The sequence below is a fragment of the Trachypithecus francoisi genome, unplaced genomic scaffold, assembly GCF_009764315.1.
Source record: "Trachypithecus francoisi isolate TF-2019V2 unplaced genomic scaffold, Tfra_2.0 Lachesis_group5, whole genome shotgun sequence".
Lineage (NCBI taxonomy): Eukaryota > Metazoa > Chordata > Mammalia > Primates > Cercopithecidae > Trachypithecus > Trachypithecus francoisi.
The window spans coordinates 147,463,545-147,477,616 of record NW_022681470.1 but is presented as its reverse complement, the minus strand read 5'-3'; the positions used below and the strand labels follow the sequence as shown (position 1 = coordinate 147,477,616).

The 14,072-nt window shown below is 50.2% G+C and overlaps 1 protein-coding gene across 1 annotated transcript in view; it reads left to right on the top strand.

Moving 5' to 3' along the window:
- The window catches only part of TMPRSS9 (transmembrane serine protease 9), a 63,306-nt gene that overhangs the window by 38,928 nt on the left and 10,306 nt on the right, over nucleotides 1-14,072 (top strand). The window contains exons 7-11 of the mRNA XM_033199866.1: nucleotides 798-911; nucleotides 2,950-3,121; nucleotides 6,053-6,327; nucleotides 8,236-8,372; nucleotides 12,263-12,581. Coding sequence (XP_033055757.1) covers nucleotides 798-911; nucleotides 2,950-3,121; nucleotides 6,053-6,327; nucleotides 8,236-8,372; nucleotides 12,263-12,581 — 1,017 coding nt within the window. The remainder of the gene's footprint in view (nucleotides 1-797; nucleotides 912-2,949; nucleotides 3,122-6,052; nucleotides 6,328-8,235; nucleotides 8,373-12,262; nucleotides 12,582-14,072) is intronic.

Genomic DNA, 14,072 nt, shown 5'->3' with positions numbered 1-14,072 from the left:
TGGGAGGCCAAGACGGGCGGATCACGAGGTCAGGAGATCGAGACCATCCTGGCTAACACAGTGAAACCCCGTCTCTACTAAAAAATACAAAAAACAATTAACCAGGCGTGGTGGTGGGCGCCTGTAGTCCCAGCTACAAGGGAGACTGAGACAGGAGAATGGCATGAACCCGGGAAGCGGAGCTTGCAGTGAGCCAAGATCGCACCACTGCACTCCAGCCTGGGCAACAGAGCGAGACTCCGTCTCAAAAAAAAAAAAAAAAAAAAAATTAAAAGCCGAAAATAATTTTAAAAATTGTTTTAAAAAAGTAATAAAAATGAGCTGGGCATAGTGGCATATTGCCTGTACTCTCAGCTACTTGGGAGGCTGAGGAAGGAGGATCACTTGAACCCAGGAGACAGAGGCTGCGGTGAACTGAGATCGTGCCACTGCACTCTAGCCTGGGCAACAGAGTGAAACTACATCTCAAAAAATAATAAATAAAATAAAATAAATAAAATAAATAGTCTGGCCTGGTGGCATGCACCTGTGGTCCCAACTACTCAGGAGACTAAGGCAGGAGGATTGCTTGAACCTGGAGTTAGAGGCTACAGTGAGCTGTGATTGCACCACTGCACTCCAGCTTGGGTGACAGAGCTAGACCTATCTCAAAAACAAAAACAAAAAGAAAAGGAAAAAAAAGGAGAGAGAGAGTTTCCGTGTTTTCATACCCTGGGGGTACTAAGTGTAGAGTGGTGCCTTACTGCAACCGGGAGATGTAGCATGCGGTCAGAAAGTTCATTCTTTTCTGTCCTCAGGCCGCTGTCCAGGGAACTCCTTTTCCTGCCAGAACAGCCAGTGTGTGACCAAGGTGAACCCGGAGTGTGACGACCAGGAGGACTGCTCCGATGGGTCCGATGAGGTGCACTGTGGTCAGTCTGCCTGTCCGGACTGGTCTCTGGGCCCTTTCCCTTTTCCAGGGTCAGCTGCTGGCTCTGGTCTCTGGTCACTGTGCTTACGTCACTCGGGCACACAGGCTTGGCATTTATGAGGGCTGGGCAGAGAACAGAAGGGGGCACCCGTGGTATGGGGAGAAATGTGAGCAAACAGCAGAGAAAAGGAAAAGCGCAGGTGTGTGATGGGGAGAAGCCTGGGGAGAGGAGGGAGAAGGTATCAGGCTGAGAACAGGTTCTGGCCAAAGCCTGGGAAGTCTTGAATACCAGGAACTGGAGCTCTGTCCTGTAAGTAGTGGGATGTGGCCACAGGGATTTGAGCAATGGAAAGAGACAATTAAAATGCTGGAAGAGATTAGCTGGGCATGGTGGCTCACACCTGTAATTCCAGCACTTTGGGAGGCCAAGGCAGGAGGATCACTTGAGGCCAGGAGTTTGAGACCAGCCTGGACAACATAGTGAGACCCTCATCTCTACAAAAAAAAAAAAAAAAAAAAAAAAAATTAGCCAGTGTGGTGGTGTGTGCCTGTGGTCCCAGCTACTCAGGAGGCTGAGGTGGAAGGATCGCTTGAGCCCAGGAGATTGAGGCTGCGGTAAGCTATGATTGCGCTACTGCACTGTCCAGCCTGGATAACAGAGTGAGACCCTGTCTCAAAAATAAATAAAATAAAATGCTGGAAGAGTAGCCAACATTTTTCTAGCAATGCTAGCCCATGCAATAAGGTAAGGACAGCAGTTTAAGTATTGGGAAGGAAGAGGAAAAGCTTAATTCATTTGAAATCATTGTCTATCTAAAATAAATCAATATCCAAACAGAAGGAGAGAAGCTGAAATAATAAAATAAAATGAATCAACAAATTGACTAAAAAGCTATATAAAATAAAGGTCGGCCAGGCATGACAGCTCATGCCTGTGATTCCAGCACTTTGGGAGGCTGAGGCGGGTGGATCACGAGGTCAGGAGATTGAGACCATCCTAGCTAACATGGTGAAACCCTGTCTCTACTAAAAACTACAACAAAAATTACAGGCATGGTGGTGTGTGCCTGTAGTCCCAGCTACTTGGGAGGCTGAGGCAGGAGAATGGCGTGAACCCAGGAGGCAGAGCTTGCAGTGAGCCAAGATCACGCCACTGCGCTCCAGCCTGGGCAACAGAACAAGAGTCTGTCTCAAAAAATAATAATAATAAATAAATAAAAAATAATAAAGGCCAGGTGTGGTGGCTCACGCCTGTAATCCCAGCACTTTGGGAGACCAAGGTGGGTGGATCACTTGAGGTCAGGAGTTCGAAACCAGCCTGGCCAGCATGGCAAAACCCTGTCTCTACCAAAAATACAAAAATTAGCCAGGCATGGTGGCAGGTGCCTGTAATCCCAGCTACTCAGGAGGCTGAGGCAGGAGAATCCCTTGAACCTGGGAGATGGAGATTGCAGTGAGCCGAGATCATGCCATTGCACTCCAGCCTGGTGTACAGAGCAAAACTCCATCTAAAAAAAAAAAACTGTCATTTTGCTTTATACAGTAATAATGGGTTAGAAGATACAAAGGAAAAAAAATCCCTTTCATGATCAATAGCGACAAAAAATGAAATATCAAAGACTAAACTTACAAATGTGCCATGCCTCTGACAATAATTATTATATATAATTATAGAATTACAAAATTTTGCTGAAGGACATAAAAGTAGACTAAATAAGCAGAGAGACACAATATCATATACAAACATGGACGTGCGGTCATCGCCCCTTACCCACAGCTAAGATAGAGACCTTTCTCTGTCACTCACTGGTGCGCATGACCTTGGATGCTTAACCTACGTGCCAGGATGGGGCAGCCAGAGGCACTGAAGAGGGAGGGATGAGGAGACCCCAGAAGAGTCAGGGAAGCCAAGGAGGGGACCCCAAGCATCTCTTTGAACCCAGGGACTGTAGACAAGAGACTTAGAGATGCAGGTTCTGGGAGTTCAGGGTGAGGTCCTGCCTTCATGGTGTCCTGGCTGGTGACCTGCTGTCTTGCAGAGTGTGGCTTGCAGCCTGCCTGGAGGATGGCCGGCAGGATCGTGGGCGGTGTGGAAGCGTCCCCGGGGGAGTTTCCATGGCAAGTCAGCCTTCGAGAGAACAAGGAGCACTTCTGTGGGGCCACCATCATCGGTGCCACGTGGCTGGTGTCTGCCGCTCACTGCTTCAATGAGTAAGCCTCCATCCCGAAGCACTGAACCCAAACCCTCTGTATTTCTCCTGCCTTCCCTCAAGCACTGGGGGCATCACTTTGGATTTCCTTAGAGCCCTTGGAAGTAATTTTTTCTTTTCCTTTCTTTCTTGCTTTTGTTGTTGTCGAAACTGAGTGCATTCTTTTTATTTTATTATTATTATTTTTTGAGACGGAGTCTTACTCTATCACCCAGGCTGGAGTGCAGTGGTGTGATCTCAGCTCACTGCAAACTCTACCTCCTGGGTTCACACCATTCTCCTGCCTCAGCTTCCCGAGTAGCTGGGACTACAGGCACCTACCACCACGCCCGGCGAATTTTTTGTCTTTTTAGTAGAGATGGGGTTTCACTGTTTTAGCCAGGATGGTCTCGATCTCTTGACCTCGTGATTTGCCCACCTCAGCCTCCCAAACTGCTGGGATTACAGGCATGAGCCATCGTGCCCAGTCTCTTTATTTTATTTTTTCTTTTGAGACAGAGTCTCAGTCTGTCGCCCTGGCTGGAGTGCAGTGGTGTGATCTCAGCTCACTGCAACCTCCACCTCCTGGGATAAAGCGATTCTCTTGCCTCAGCCTCCCAGGAAGCTGGAACTACAGATGTGTGCCACCATGCCCAGCTAATTTTTTTTTTTGTATAACTAGTAGAGACAGGTTTTTACCATGTTGGGCAGGCTGGTCTCGAAGGCAGAGACAGGCAGATCACTTGAGGTCAGGAGTTCGAGACCCTCCTGGCCAACACGGCAAAACCCCGTCTCTACTAAAAATACAAAACTGAGCCGGGCATGGTGGTGGCGGCGCCTGTAATCCCAGCTACTCGGGAGGCTGAGGCAGGAGAATCGCTTGATCTCGGGAGGCAGAGCTTGCAGTCAGCCAAGATGGCACCACTGCACTCCAGCAGGGTGGCAGAGTGAGACTCCATCTCAAAAAAAAAAAAAGATACCACAACACAGTATTTTAAAAAATCAAAGTGAATGCAAAAAAAGTCCACAATGGGCCGGGCGCGGTGGCTCAAGCCTGTAATCCCAGCACTTTGGGAGGCCGAGACGGGCGGATCACGAGGTCAGGAGATTGAGACCATCCTGGCTAACACGGTGAAACCCCGTCTCTACTAAAAATACAAAAAAATTAGCCAGGCGAGGTAGCAGGCGCCTGTAGTCCCAGCTACTAGGGAGGCTGAGGCAGGAGAATGGCATAAACTCGGGAGGCGGAGCTTGCAGTGAGCTGAGATCCGGCCACTGCACTCCAGCCTGGGTGACAGAGCGAGACTCCGTCTCAAAAAAAAAAAAAAAAAAAAAAAAGTCACAATGAGCAAAACATCAACAAAATGTCATTAGTCGCTGAGGAATGCAAGTCAGTACCACAAGGAGATGCTGCTTCACACCCACTGGGATGGCTACTCTCAAAAGAACAGCAAGTGGAGGATGTGGAGATAATTGCAACCCTTGTGCACCATTGGTGGGAATGTGAAATGGTAGAGTCAGGCTGGGCGCACCTATAATCCCAGCACTTTGGGAGACTGAGGCAGGGGGATCACCTGAGGTCAGGAGTTCGAGACCAGCCTGGCCAACATGGTGAAACCCCGCCTCTACTAAAAACACACAAAAAAATTAGCCAGGCGTAGGGGGCGCAAACCTGTCATCCCAGTTACTTGGGAGGCTGAGGCACGAGAATCACTTGAACCTGGGAGGCGGAGGTTGCAGTGAGCTGAGATTACACCACTGCACTCCAGTCTGGGAGACAGAGTGAGACTCCATCTCAAAAAAAAAAAAAAAAAATGTTGATACGTCATGCATCATGCATTCTTCTGCACCTGTGATTTTTTCTTTTCTATTATTATTATTATTAATTTTTTTTTTTTTGAGTCAGGTTGCCTGTTGCCCAGGCTGGAGTGCAGTGGTGCAGTGATAGCTCGCTACAGCCTCAACCTCCCAGGCTCAAGCAATCCTCCTACCTCAGCCTCCTGAGTAGCTGGAACCACAGGTGCACACCACCACACCCAGCTAATATATATACATATTTTATCCCTGAGACAGACTCTCACTCTGTCGCCCAGGCTAGAGTACAGTGGCACAATATTGGCTCACTGCAACCTCCACCTCCTGGGTTCAAGCAATTCTCTGCCTCAGCCTCCTGAGTAGCTGGGATTACATGTGCCCGCCACCACGGCTGGCTAATTTTTGTATTTTTAATAGAGATGAGGTTTCACTGTCTTGGCCAGGCTAGTCTTGAACTCCTGACTTCATGATCCGCCTGCCTCAGCCTCCCAAAGTGCTGGGATTACAGGAGTGAGTCACTGCGCCTGGCCTGTTTTGTTTTTGTTTTTTTTTTTTTAAAGACTGCATTTTGCTGTGTTGCCCAGGCTCGTCTTGAACTCCTGGGCTCAAGTGCTCCTCCTGCCTCAGCCTCCAAAAGTGTGGGATTACAGGCATGAGCCACCGTGCCCGGCCTAATTTTTATAAATACTATTAATAAATATTAATTTAGGCTGGGCACAGTGGCTCAAGCCTGTAATCCTGGCACTTTGGGAGGCCGAGACGGGCGGATCACGAGGTCAGGAGATCGAGACCATCCTGGCTAACACGGTGAAACCCCGTCTCTACTAAAAATACCAAAAAAAAAAAACTAGCCGGGCGAGGTGGCGGGCATCTGTAGTCCGAGCTGCTCGAGAGGCTGAGGCAGGAGAATGGCGTAAACCTGGGAGGCGGAGCTTGCAGTGAGCTGAGATCTGGCCACTGCACTCCAGGCTGGGCGACAGAGTGAGACTCTGTCTCAAAAAAAAAAAACCAAACAAAAAAACAAGTAAATATTAATTTAGGGGGGATGCCCCTTAAATTTTGCACTCAAGGTGAGTGTCCCATCTGCCTCCCCTGTCGGTTCTCTCGGTGGCCTCTGACCTGGGGTTTGCTCCTGCAGATTCCAAGACCCGACGGAGTGGGTGGCCTACGTGGGTACAACCTACCTCAGTGGTTCGGAGGCCAGCACCGTGCGGGCCCGGGTGGCCCAGATCGTCAGGCACCCCCTGTACAATGCAGACACGGCCGACTTCGACGTGGCAGTGCTGGAGCTGACCAACCCTCTGCCTTTCGGCCGGCACATCCAGCCTGTGTGCCTCCCGGCTGCCACACACATCTTCCCACCCAGCAAGAAGTGCCTGATCTCAGGCTGGGGCTACCTCAAGGAGGATTTCCGTACGCATCTTCCTCGGCCTGCAAGTGAACTCAGGCAGGCGGGTGGGCAAATAACGCAGAAAAGGGCCGGGTGTGGTGGCTCACACCTGTAATCCCAGCACTTTTGGAGGCTGAGGCGGGCGGATCACGAGGTCAGGAGATCGAGACCATCCTGGCCAACATAGTGAAACCCCATCTCTACTAAAAAATACAACAACAACAACAACAAAAATTAGCCTTGGGCTGGGCGCGGTGGCTCACGCCTATAATCCCAGCACTTCTGGAGGCCGAGATGGGCGGATCACAAGGTCAGGAGATCAAGACCATCCTGGCTAACACGGTGAAACCGCGTCTCTACTAAAACTACAAAAAATTAGCCGGGTGCGGTGGCGGGCGCCTGTAGTCCCAGCTACACAGGAGACGGAGGCAGAAGAATGGCGTGAACCCAGGAGGCGGAGCTTGCAGTGAGCCGAGATGGCGCCACTGCACTCCAGCCTGGGCGACAGAGCAAGACTCCGTCTCGGGGAAAAAAAAAAAAAAAAAAAAAAAGCCAGGCATGGTGGTGAGCACCTGTAATTCCAGCTACTCAGGAGGCTGAGAACTGCCTGAACCCGGGAGGCAGAGGTTGCAGTGAGCCAAGATTGCGCCACTGGACTCCAGCCTGGGTGACAGTGGGAGACTCTGTCTCAAAAAATAATAATAATCAGAAAAACACGGTGGGTCTGCATTATTCTCTGATTCTGTATTCACGAATTCCACTGCTTGCTAAGATATATTTATAACCCATCATCGATGCTACTGCGATTTTTTTTTTTGAGATGGAGTTTCGCTCTTGTTGCCCAGGCTGGAGTGTAGTGGTACGAACTCTGCTTACTGCAGCCTCCACCTCCGGGTTCAAGCGATTCTCCTGCCTCAGCCTCCTGTGTAGCTGGGACCATAGACATGCGCCACCACACTCAGCAACTTTTTTTTTTTTTTTGTATTTTTAGTAGAGACGAGATTTCACCATGTTGGCCAGGCTAGTCTCAATCTCCTGACCTCATGATCCTCTCACCTCGTCTTCCCAAAGTGCTGGGATTATAGGTGTGAGCCACCTCACCTAGCCAAAAAATTTGATCTTAATGTACTGAAATGCACATCTAAATAGCCACACGTGGCCAGTGGCTACTGCATTGTGTGGTGTAGTTTCGGGGTGGTCAGTCACTCACAAGATGACTGACAGAGGGAAGTGGATCCAGTGAAGAAAAATAAGGTGGGGGTGGGGGCTGCAGCTTTAAATAGGGAGGTCAAGAGATACCTCCTGGAGAGAGGATGAAGGAGGAAGTCAGGCAGATTCTGCAGGGACAAGCATTTCGGGCAGCAGGAACAGCATGTGCAAAGGTCTTGGGGTGGGAGGACAGCAAGGCAGTGCCCGGGGCTGGAGTTGATGTGACCTGATTTAATGTTTAGCAAGAGTGGTGCTGGCTGCTGGGTTAGGAATGGATTTCAGTTGGGTGGGACCAGAGTGAGACAGATGAGTGAGGAACAGCTGTAATGACCTGGGCAAGGATAGGCATGAGACAGGGGCTGATTCTGGGTATTTCTGGGGGCTGACTTGAGGCCAACTTGGAATTTGAAGACTGTGGATCTGGAAGGAGGGGTCTGAGATCCCTGAGATGGGGAATGCTGAGGGTGGAGCTTGTGGAGGGGCGATGAGGATCTCGGGCTGGGGGTGTTAAGTGTGATGCCTCTTCCTTGTCCAGGCAGAGAGTGTTACCAGGTGGGGTGTTTACCTTTTGCAGTTTCAGAGCCAGGTGTTGTAGGCGGCCACGCTTGCAGCTGGGGAACCTGAGGGAGGCTAGGAGAGGAGATGTCCTTCAGCCTCCCAGCTCAAAGTGGCTGCCAGGGCTCCGGCACTCTCACCCTGCTTTTCTCTCCCCATCGGGCCAGTGGTCAAGCCAGAGGTGCTACAGAAAGCCACTGTGGAACTGCTGGACCAGGCACTGTGTGCCAGCCTGTACGGCCACTCACTCACTGACAGGATGTTGTGCGCTGGCTACCTGGACGGGAAGGTGGACTCCTGCCAGGTGAGCCTCTGACGCCCCAGACCCCAGAAAAACACAGAAATAGTGTGTTCAAATGCTGAGCAATTCACAGATATCTGGATGTCGTTCTTGAGGAATTTTATAGTTGGGACTGAGAGAGGCAGGTGCTGCTTAGAGGATCTTCCATAAGCTCTAACCTGACTGCACTTCCTCCTCTACCCTCCATGGCTCCCTGCTCCCTCCCAGTAGGCCCCAGGTGTGTGCCACAGAGGCTGGGGTCCCTGTGTAATCTCCCTGGCTACGATGGGGTCCCTGTGTAAATCCCCCCGGCTGCCCTCTAGACCGGGACTTGTATGGGGACACAGATGCTATTACCAGCACCAGGCCTGATACCACGTGCCACCCAAGAAACACCTCTTGTATGAATGATGCCAGCATATACCCTGGGCATCAGATTCTCTCCAAATGTATGGGAAAGGTTGGTCTATGGGAACCCCATGGACTCTTGCCCCTGGGTAGTCAGCTGGGCCAAGAGCGACCTGCAGGCTCAACTCAAGAAGTTTCCAGGGCTGGGTGCTGTGGCTCATGCCTGTAATCCCAGCACTATGGGAGGCCGAGGCGGGCAGATCACTTGAGGTCAGGAGTTTGAGATCAGCCTGGGCAACATGGTGAAACCCCGTCTCTACTAAAAATACAAAAATTAGCTGGGCATGGTGGCGGGTGCCTGTAATCCCACCTACTCGGGAGGCTGAGGCAGGAGAATCATTTGAACTGGGAGCTGGAGGTTGCAGTGAGCTGAGATCGCAACATTGCACTTCAGCCTGGGCGACAAAGCGAGACTCTGTCTCAAAAAAAAAAAAAAGAAAGAAAAGAAAATCGGGCCACTCAAAGCTGCCTCTGCTGTTTACCTGGAACCTTCTCTTTTTTTCTTTTTTTAGATGGAGTCTTGCTCTGTCACCCAGGCTGTAGTGCAGTGGCATGATCTCAGCTCACTGCAACTTCTGCCTCCCAGGTTCAAGCGAGTCTCCTGCCTCAGCCTCCAGAGTAGCTGTGATTATAGGTGTGCGCCACCACACCTAGCTAATTTTTGTATTTTTAATTAATTAAGACAGTGTCTTGCTCTGTCACCCAGGCTGGAATGCAGTGGCACCATCTTGGCTCACTGCAACCTCCACTTGCCAGGTTCAAGCGATTCTCATGCCTCAGCCTCCCAAATAGCTGGGATCACAGGTGCCCACCACCACACCTGGCTAATTTTTGTATTTTTAGTAAAGACAGGGTTTCGCCATGTTGGCCAGACTGGTCTCAAAATCCTGGCTTCAGGTGATCCGCCCACCTCATCCTCCTAAAGTGCTGGGATTAGAGGTGTGAGCCACCACGCCCAGCCGACAATTACAATTTTTGTTTTCAATGTATCTCATTGTTCTTTCTTCTTTCAGCCACTTGGTCTTGTTTTGCGGTGTTCTGTTCTTGTTTCATGGACACCATTTCTTCTTTTTCTCTGAGGATCGTAATTTAATCCCAATTATGGTTCTTCTATATTCTATGTTTGTGATTAACTGTATTTCAGGCAAACATAAGTTATTCTGTTGTAACTGAGTGTCTTTATTTCATGGAGATTGGAATCCCTCAAATGGTGCTTAAGAATGAAAGGCCGGCCGGGCGCGGTGGCTCAAGCCTGTAATCCCAGCACTTTGGGAGCCGAGATGGGTGGATCACGAGGTCAGGAGATCGAGACCATCCTGGCTAACACGGTGAAACCCCGTCTCTACTAAAAAATACAAAAATTAGCCGGGCGATGTGGCGGGTGCCTGTAGTCCCAGCTACTCGGGAGGCTGAGGCGAGAGAATGGCATAACCCGGGAGGCGGAGCTTGCAGTGAGCTGAGATCCGGCACTGCACTCCAGCCTGGGTGACAGAGCGAGACTCCGTCTCAAAAAAAAAAAAAAAAAAAAAAAAAAAAAAAAAAAAAAAAAAAAAGAAGAAAGGCCGAGTGCAGTGCTCACACCTGTAATCCCAGTACTTTGGGAGGTTGAGGCACCCAGGTCTCTTGAGGCTAAGAGTTTGAAACCAGTCAGGGCAACATAGCAAAACTCTGTCTCTACAAAAACAAAAACAAAAATTAGCCAGGTTTGGTGGTGCATGCTTGTAGTCCCAGCTACTCGGGAGGCTGAGGCGAGAGAATGGCATAAACCCGGGAGGCGGAGCTTGCAGTGAGCTGAGATCCGGCACTGCACTCCAGCCTGGGTGACAGAGCGAGACTCCGTCTCAAAAAAAAAAAAAAAAAAAAAAAAAAAAAAAAAAAAAAAAAAAAAAAAAAAAAAAAGAATGAAAGGCCGAGTGCAGTGGCTCACACCTGTAATCCCAGTACTTTGGGAGGTTGAGGCACCCAGGTCTCTTGAGGCTAAGAGTTTGAAACCAGTCAGGGCAACATAGCAAAACTCTGTCTCTACAAAAACAAAAACAAAAATTAGCCAGGTTTGGTGGTGCATGCTTGTAGTCCCAGCTACTTGAGAGGCTGAGGTGGGAGGATTATTTGAGCCTGGGAGGTGGAGGCTGCAGTGAGCCAAGATCACAGCACTGCACTCCAGCCTGAGTGACAGAGTGAGACTCCATCTTAAAAAAAAAGAAATGGAAAATTTAAAAATGTCACTCAATTCTTGATGTGATCTCACATTTGCTATTCACTTTCTCTTGGTGGGGGACATTAACACCTTGTGTTCTTGGATTCTCTGTCCCCTTTCAAGGGACCAAAGACCTCCTGGTCTCATTGATCCTTTGTGGCTGCCCAAATCCCTTTTCTACCCCAACCAACCCAGGTCCTCTTGAGAAAGCTTTCTCTGTTGTCTGCAGCTTCCGCACACGGGCTGGGCTGCCGCTTCCCTCTTTCGGCCTCTCGTGACGGACGCTTCATGGCTTCAGTCCACCACCAGGATCTCCCCTGCCTAATTTTTTAGCATGGTTGTGGATTCCTGTCTTTTTTGTGTATACCTCTGCCCTTGTTTCTAAGGGCTGGTGGGTGAGGAAAAGATAGGGAGAGACTGCTACACATGCTTAGATGGCCATATTGAAACCAGAAGCTGGAGAAAATGCTAGGAACTAATAAGTGAGGGCTCGTCTTTAAAAATGTAAGAGTTGGCCGGGCCTGGTGGCTCACCTGTAATCCCAGCACTTTGGGAGGCCGAGGTGGGCAGATCACTTGAGGTCAGGAGTTCAAGACCATCCTGGCCAACATGGTGAAACCCCGTCTCTACTAAAAATACAAAAAATTACCCGGGCGTGGTGGCACGTGCCTGTAATCCCAGCTACTTAGGAGGCTGAGGCAGGAGAATCACTTGAACCTGCGAGGCGGAGATTGCCGTGAGCTGAGATCGTGCCACTGCATTCCAGCCTGGGCAACAGAGCAAAACTTCTGTCTCAGAAACAAAACCAAAAAAAAACACACACAGAATGTAAAAGTCAGGGTGAGCTGGATATGGGAAGGTAAAAAATGGTGAGGCCGGATGAGTGAGAGCAGATGAAGCAATGTTTCATTGGAAGCAATGCTGCAGCTACCAGTGAGATATCTGGAGGCACCCGCATGGCAGTCATACTGTCAGCCTAAGCAAGTGGTGACATTATCAAAGATCTACTGGGTTAAGAAGAGGAGGGGATGTTACTTATTTGGGTCATGTTCCAGATGTAGGACTGAAAGACATCTTGGAGATCCTATAGTCCAACTGTTTTGGGTGGTGGTGGTGGTTTTTTTTTCCTTCCTCCACATAAGAGGAAAACAGGTTCTGAGATGTGAATGATCAGCCCACAAGTGCTGTGTGAGCTCGGGTGGAGAGAGGTCCTGGCAGTCCCAGCTCAGAGCTCCTTCTTGGGCCTCGCAGCCCTGGCATTTGGACTGGCTGCTGCTGACCCATCCTGAGGGTGTGTTTGGTTTCCTAGGGCGACTCAGGAGGACCCCTGGTCTGCGAGGAGCCCCCTGGCCGGTTCTTTCTGGCCGGCATCGTGAGCTGGGGAATTGGCTGTGCAGAAGCTCGGCGTCCGGGGGTCTATGCCCGAGTCACCAAGCTACGTGACTGGATCCTGGAGGCCACCACCAGAGCCAGCATGCCTCTGGCCCCCACGGTGGCTCCTGCCCCTGCCGCCCCCAGCACAGCCTGGCCCACTAGTCCTGAGAGCCCTGGGGTCAACACCCCCACCAAATCCACGCAGGCCTCCAGCACTGTGCCTCTTGACTGGATCACCGTTCCTAAGCTACAAGGTATTTTCGGGGCAGAAAGGTAGAAGACGATGTACGCGCCTATCTTGATTTAGGGAGAATTGATATCATCATAGTATTTTCATAATTTTGGGTCTTCCTGTTCAAGGAAAGGTCACGTGTATCCATTTATTCCCATCTTCTGTTGCGTGTACCCTCATGGTATCTTTCTGTCCATAGGTCTTGCCCATGTCTTGCAAACTATGGCGATCTATCAATGGAATACTTTTTTTTTTTTTTGAGAGAGCGTCTCACTCTGTCACCCAGGCTGGAGTGCAGTGGCATGATCTTGGCTCATTGCAAGCTCCACCTCCCGGGTTCAAGCGATTCTCCTGCCTCAGTCTCCCGAGTAGCTGGGATTATAGGCATGCAACACCACACCCAGCTAATTTTTGTATTTTTAGTAGAGATGGGGTTTCTGCATGTTGGTCAGGCTGGCCTCGAAGTCCTGACTTCATGATCCGCCCACCTCAGCCTCCCAAAGTGCTGGGATGACAGGCGTGAGCCACCGCGCCCAGTCTGGAGTACTTCCTATTGTATTTTCAAATAGCTTGTACCCAGACAACTTGTAGGATTGGCTGGGCGCGGTGGCTCATGCCTGTCATTGCAGCACTTTGGGAGACTGAGGCGGGAGGATCACTTGAGGTCAGGAGTTCAAGACCAGCCTGGCCAACATGACGAAACCCTACTAATTTTTAGTCTCTACTAAAAATTAGCTGGGCGTGGTGGAGGACACCTGTAATCCCAACTACTCAGGAGGCTGAGGCAGGAGAATCGCTTGAAGCCAGGAAGCTGCGGTTGCAGTGAGCCAACATGGCGCCACTGCACTCCAGCCCGGGTGATAAGAGCACAACTCCATCTCAAAAAAAAAAAAAAAGAAAAAAGAAAAAAAACTTGTAGGACTGTATCTGTTTCCAAAACCTGTTAGTTGCTTTCATACACACACACACACACACACACACACACCACACACACACATATATTTTTTTCTGAGACAGAGTTTCACTCTTGTCACCCAAGCTGGAGTGCAGTGGTGCGATCTCGGCTCACTGCAACTTCCACCTCCCGGTTCAAGTGATTCTCCTGCCTCAGCCCCCTGAATAGCTGGGATTACAGGCGTGCATCACTATGCTCGGCTAATTTTTGTACTTTTAGTAGAGTCGGGGTTTTGCCATGTGGCCAGGCTGGTCTCGAACTCCTGACCTCAGGTGATCTGCCTGCCTTGGCCTCCCAAAGTGCTGGGATTACAGGTGTGAGCCACCGCGCCCGCCCATGCTTCATTTCAGTTCACCCACACCGCATACTCTGTTCCGAAACCCCATAGCAATCGTACCCCTTCCTTTTCTGAGCTGCCCCATGGTCTCCTGGAGTGCAGCCCTGTCTTTGCAAGGAGCCCGTAAACCCGGCTTTGTGGGCTGCGGGCCTGTGGCAGGGTCTGTTGCGGGGGGTTCTCAGGCTGACTGGGCTGCTACTGTTTTCTTAACTTCCGTCCCC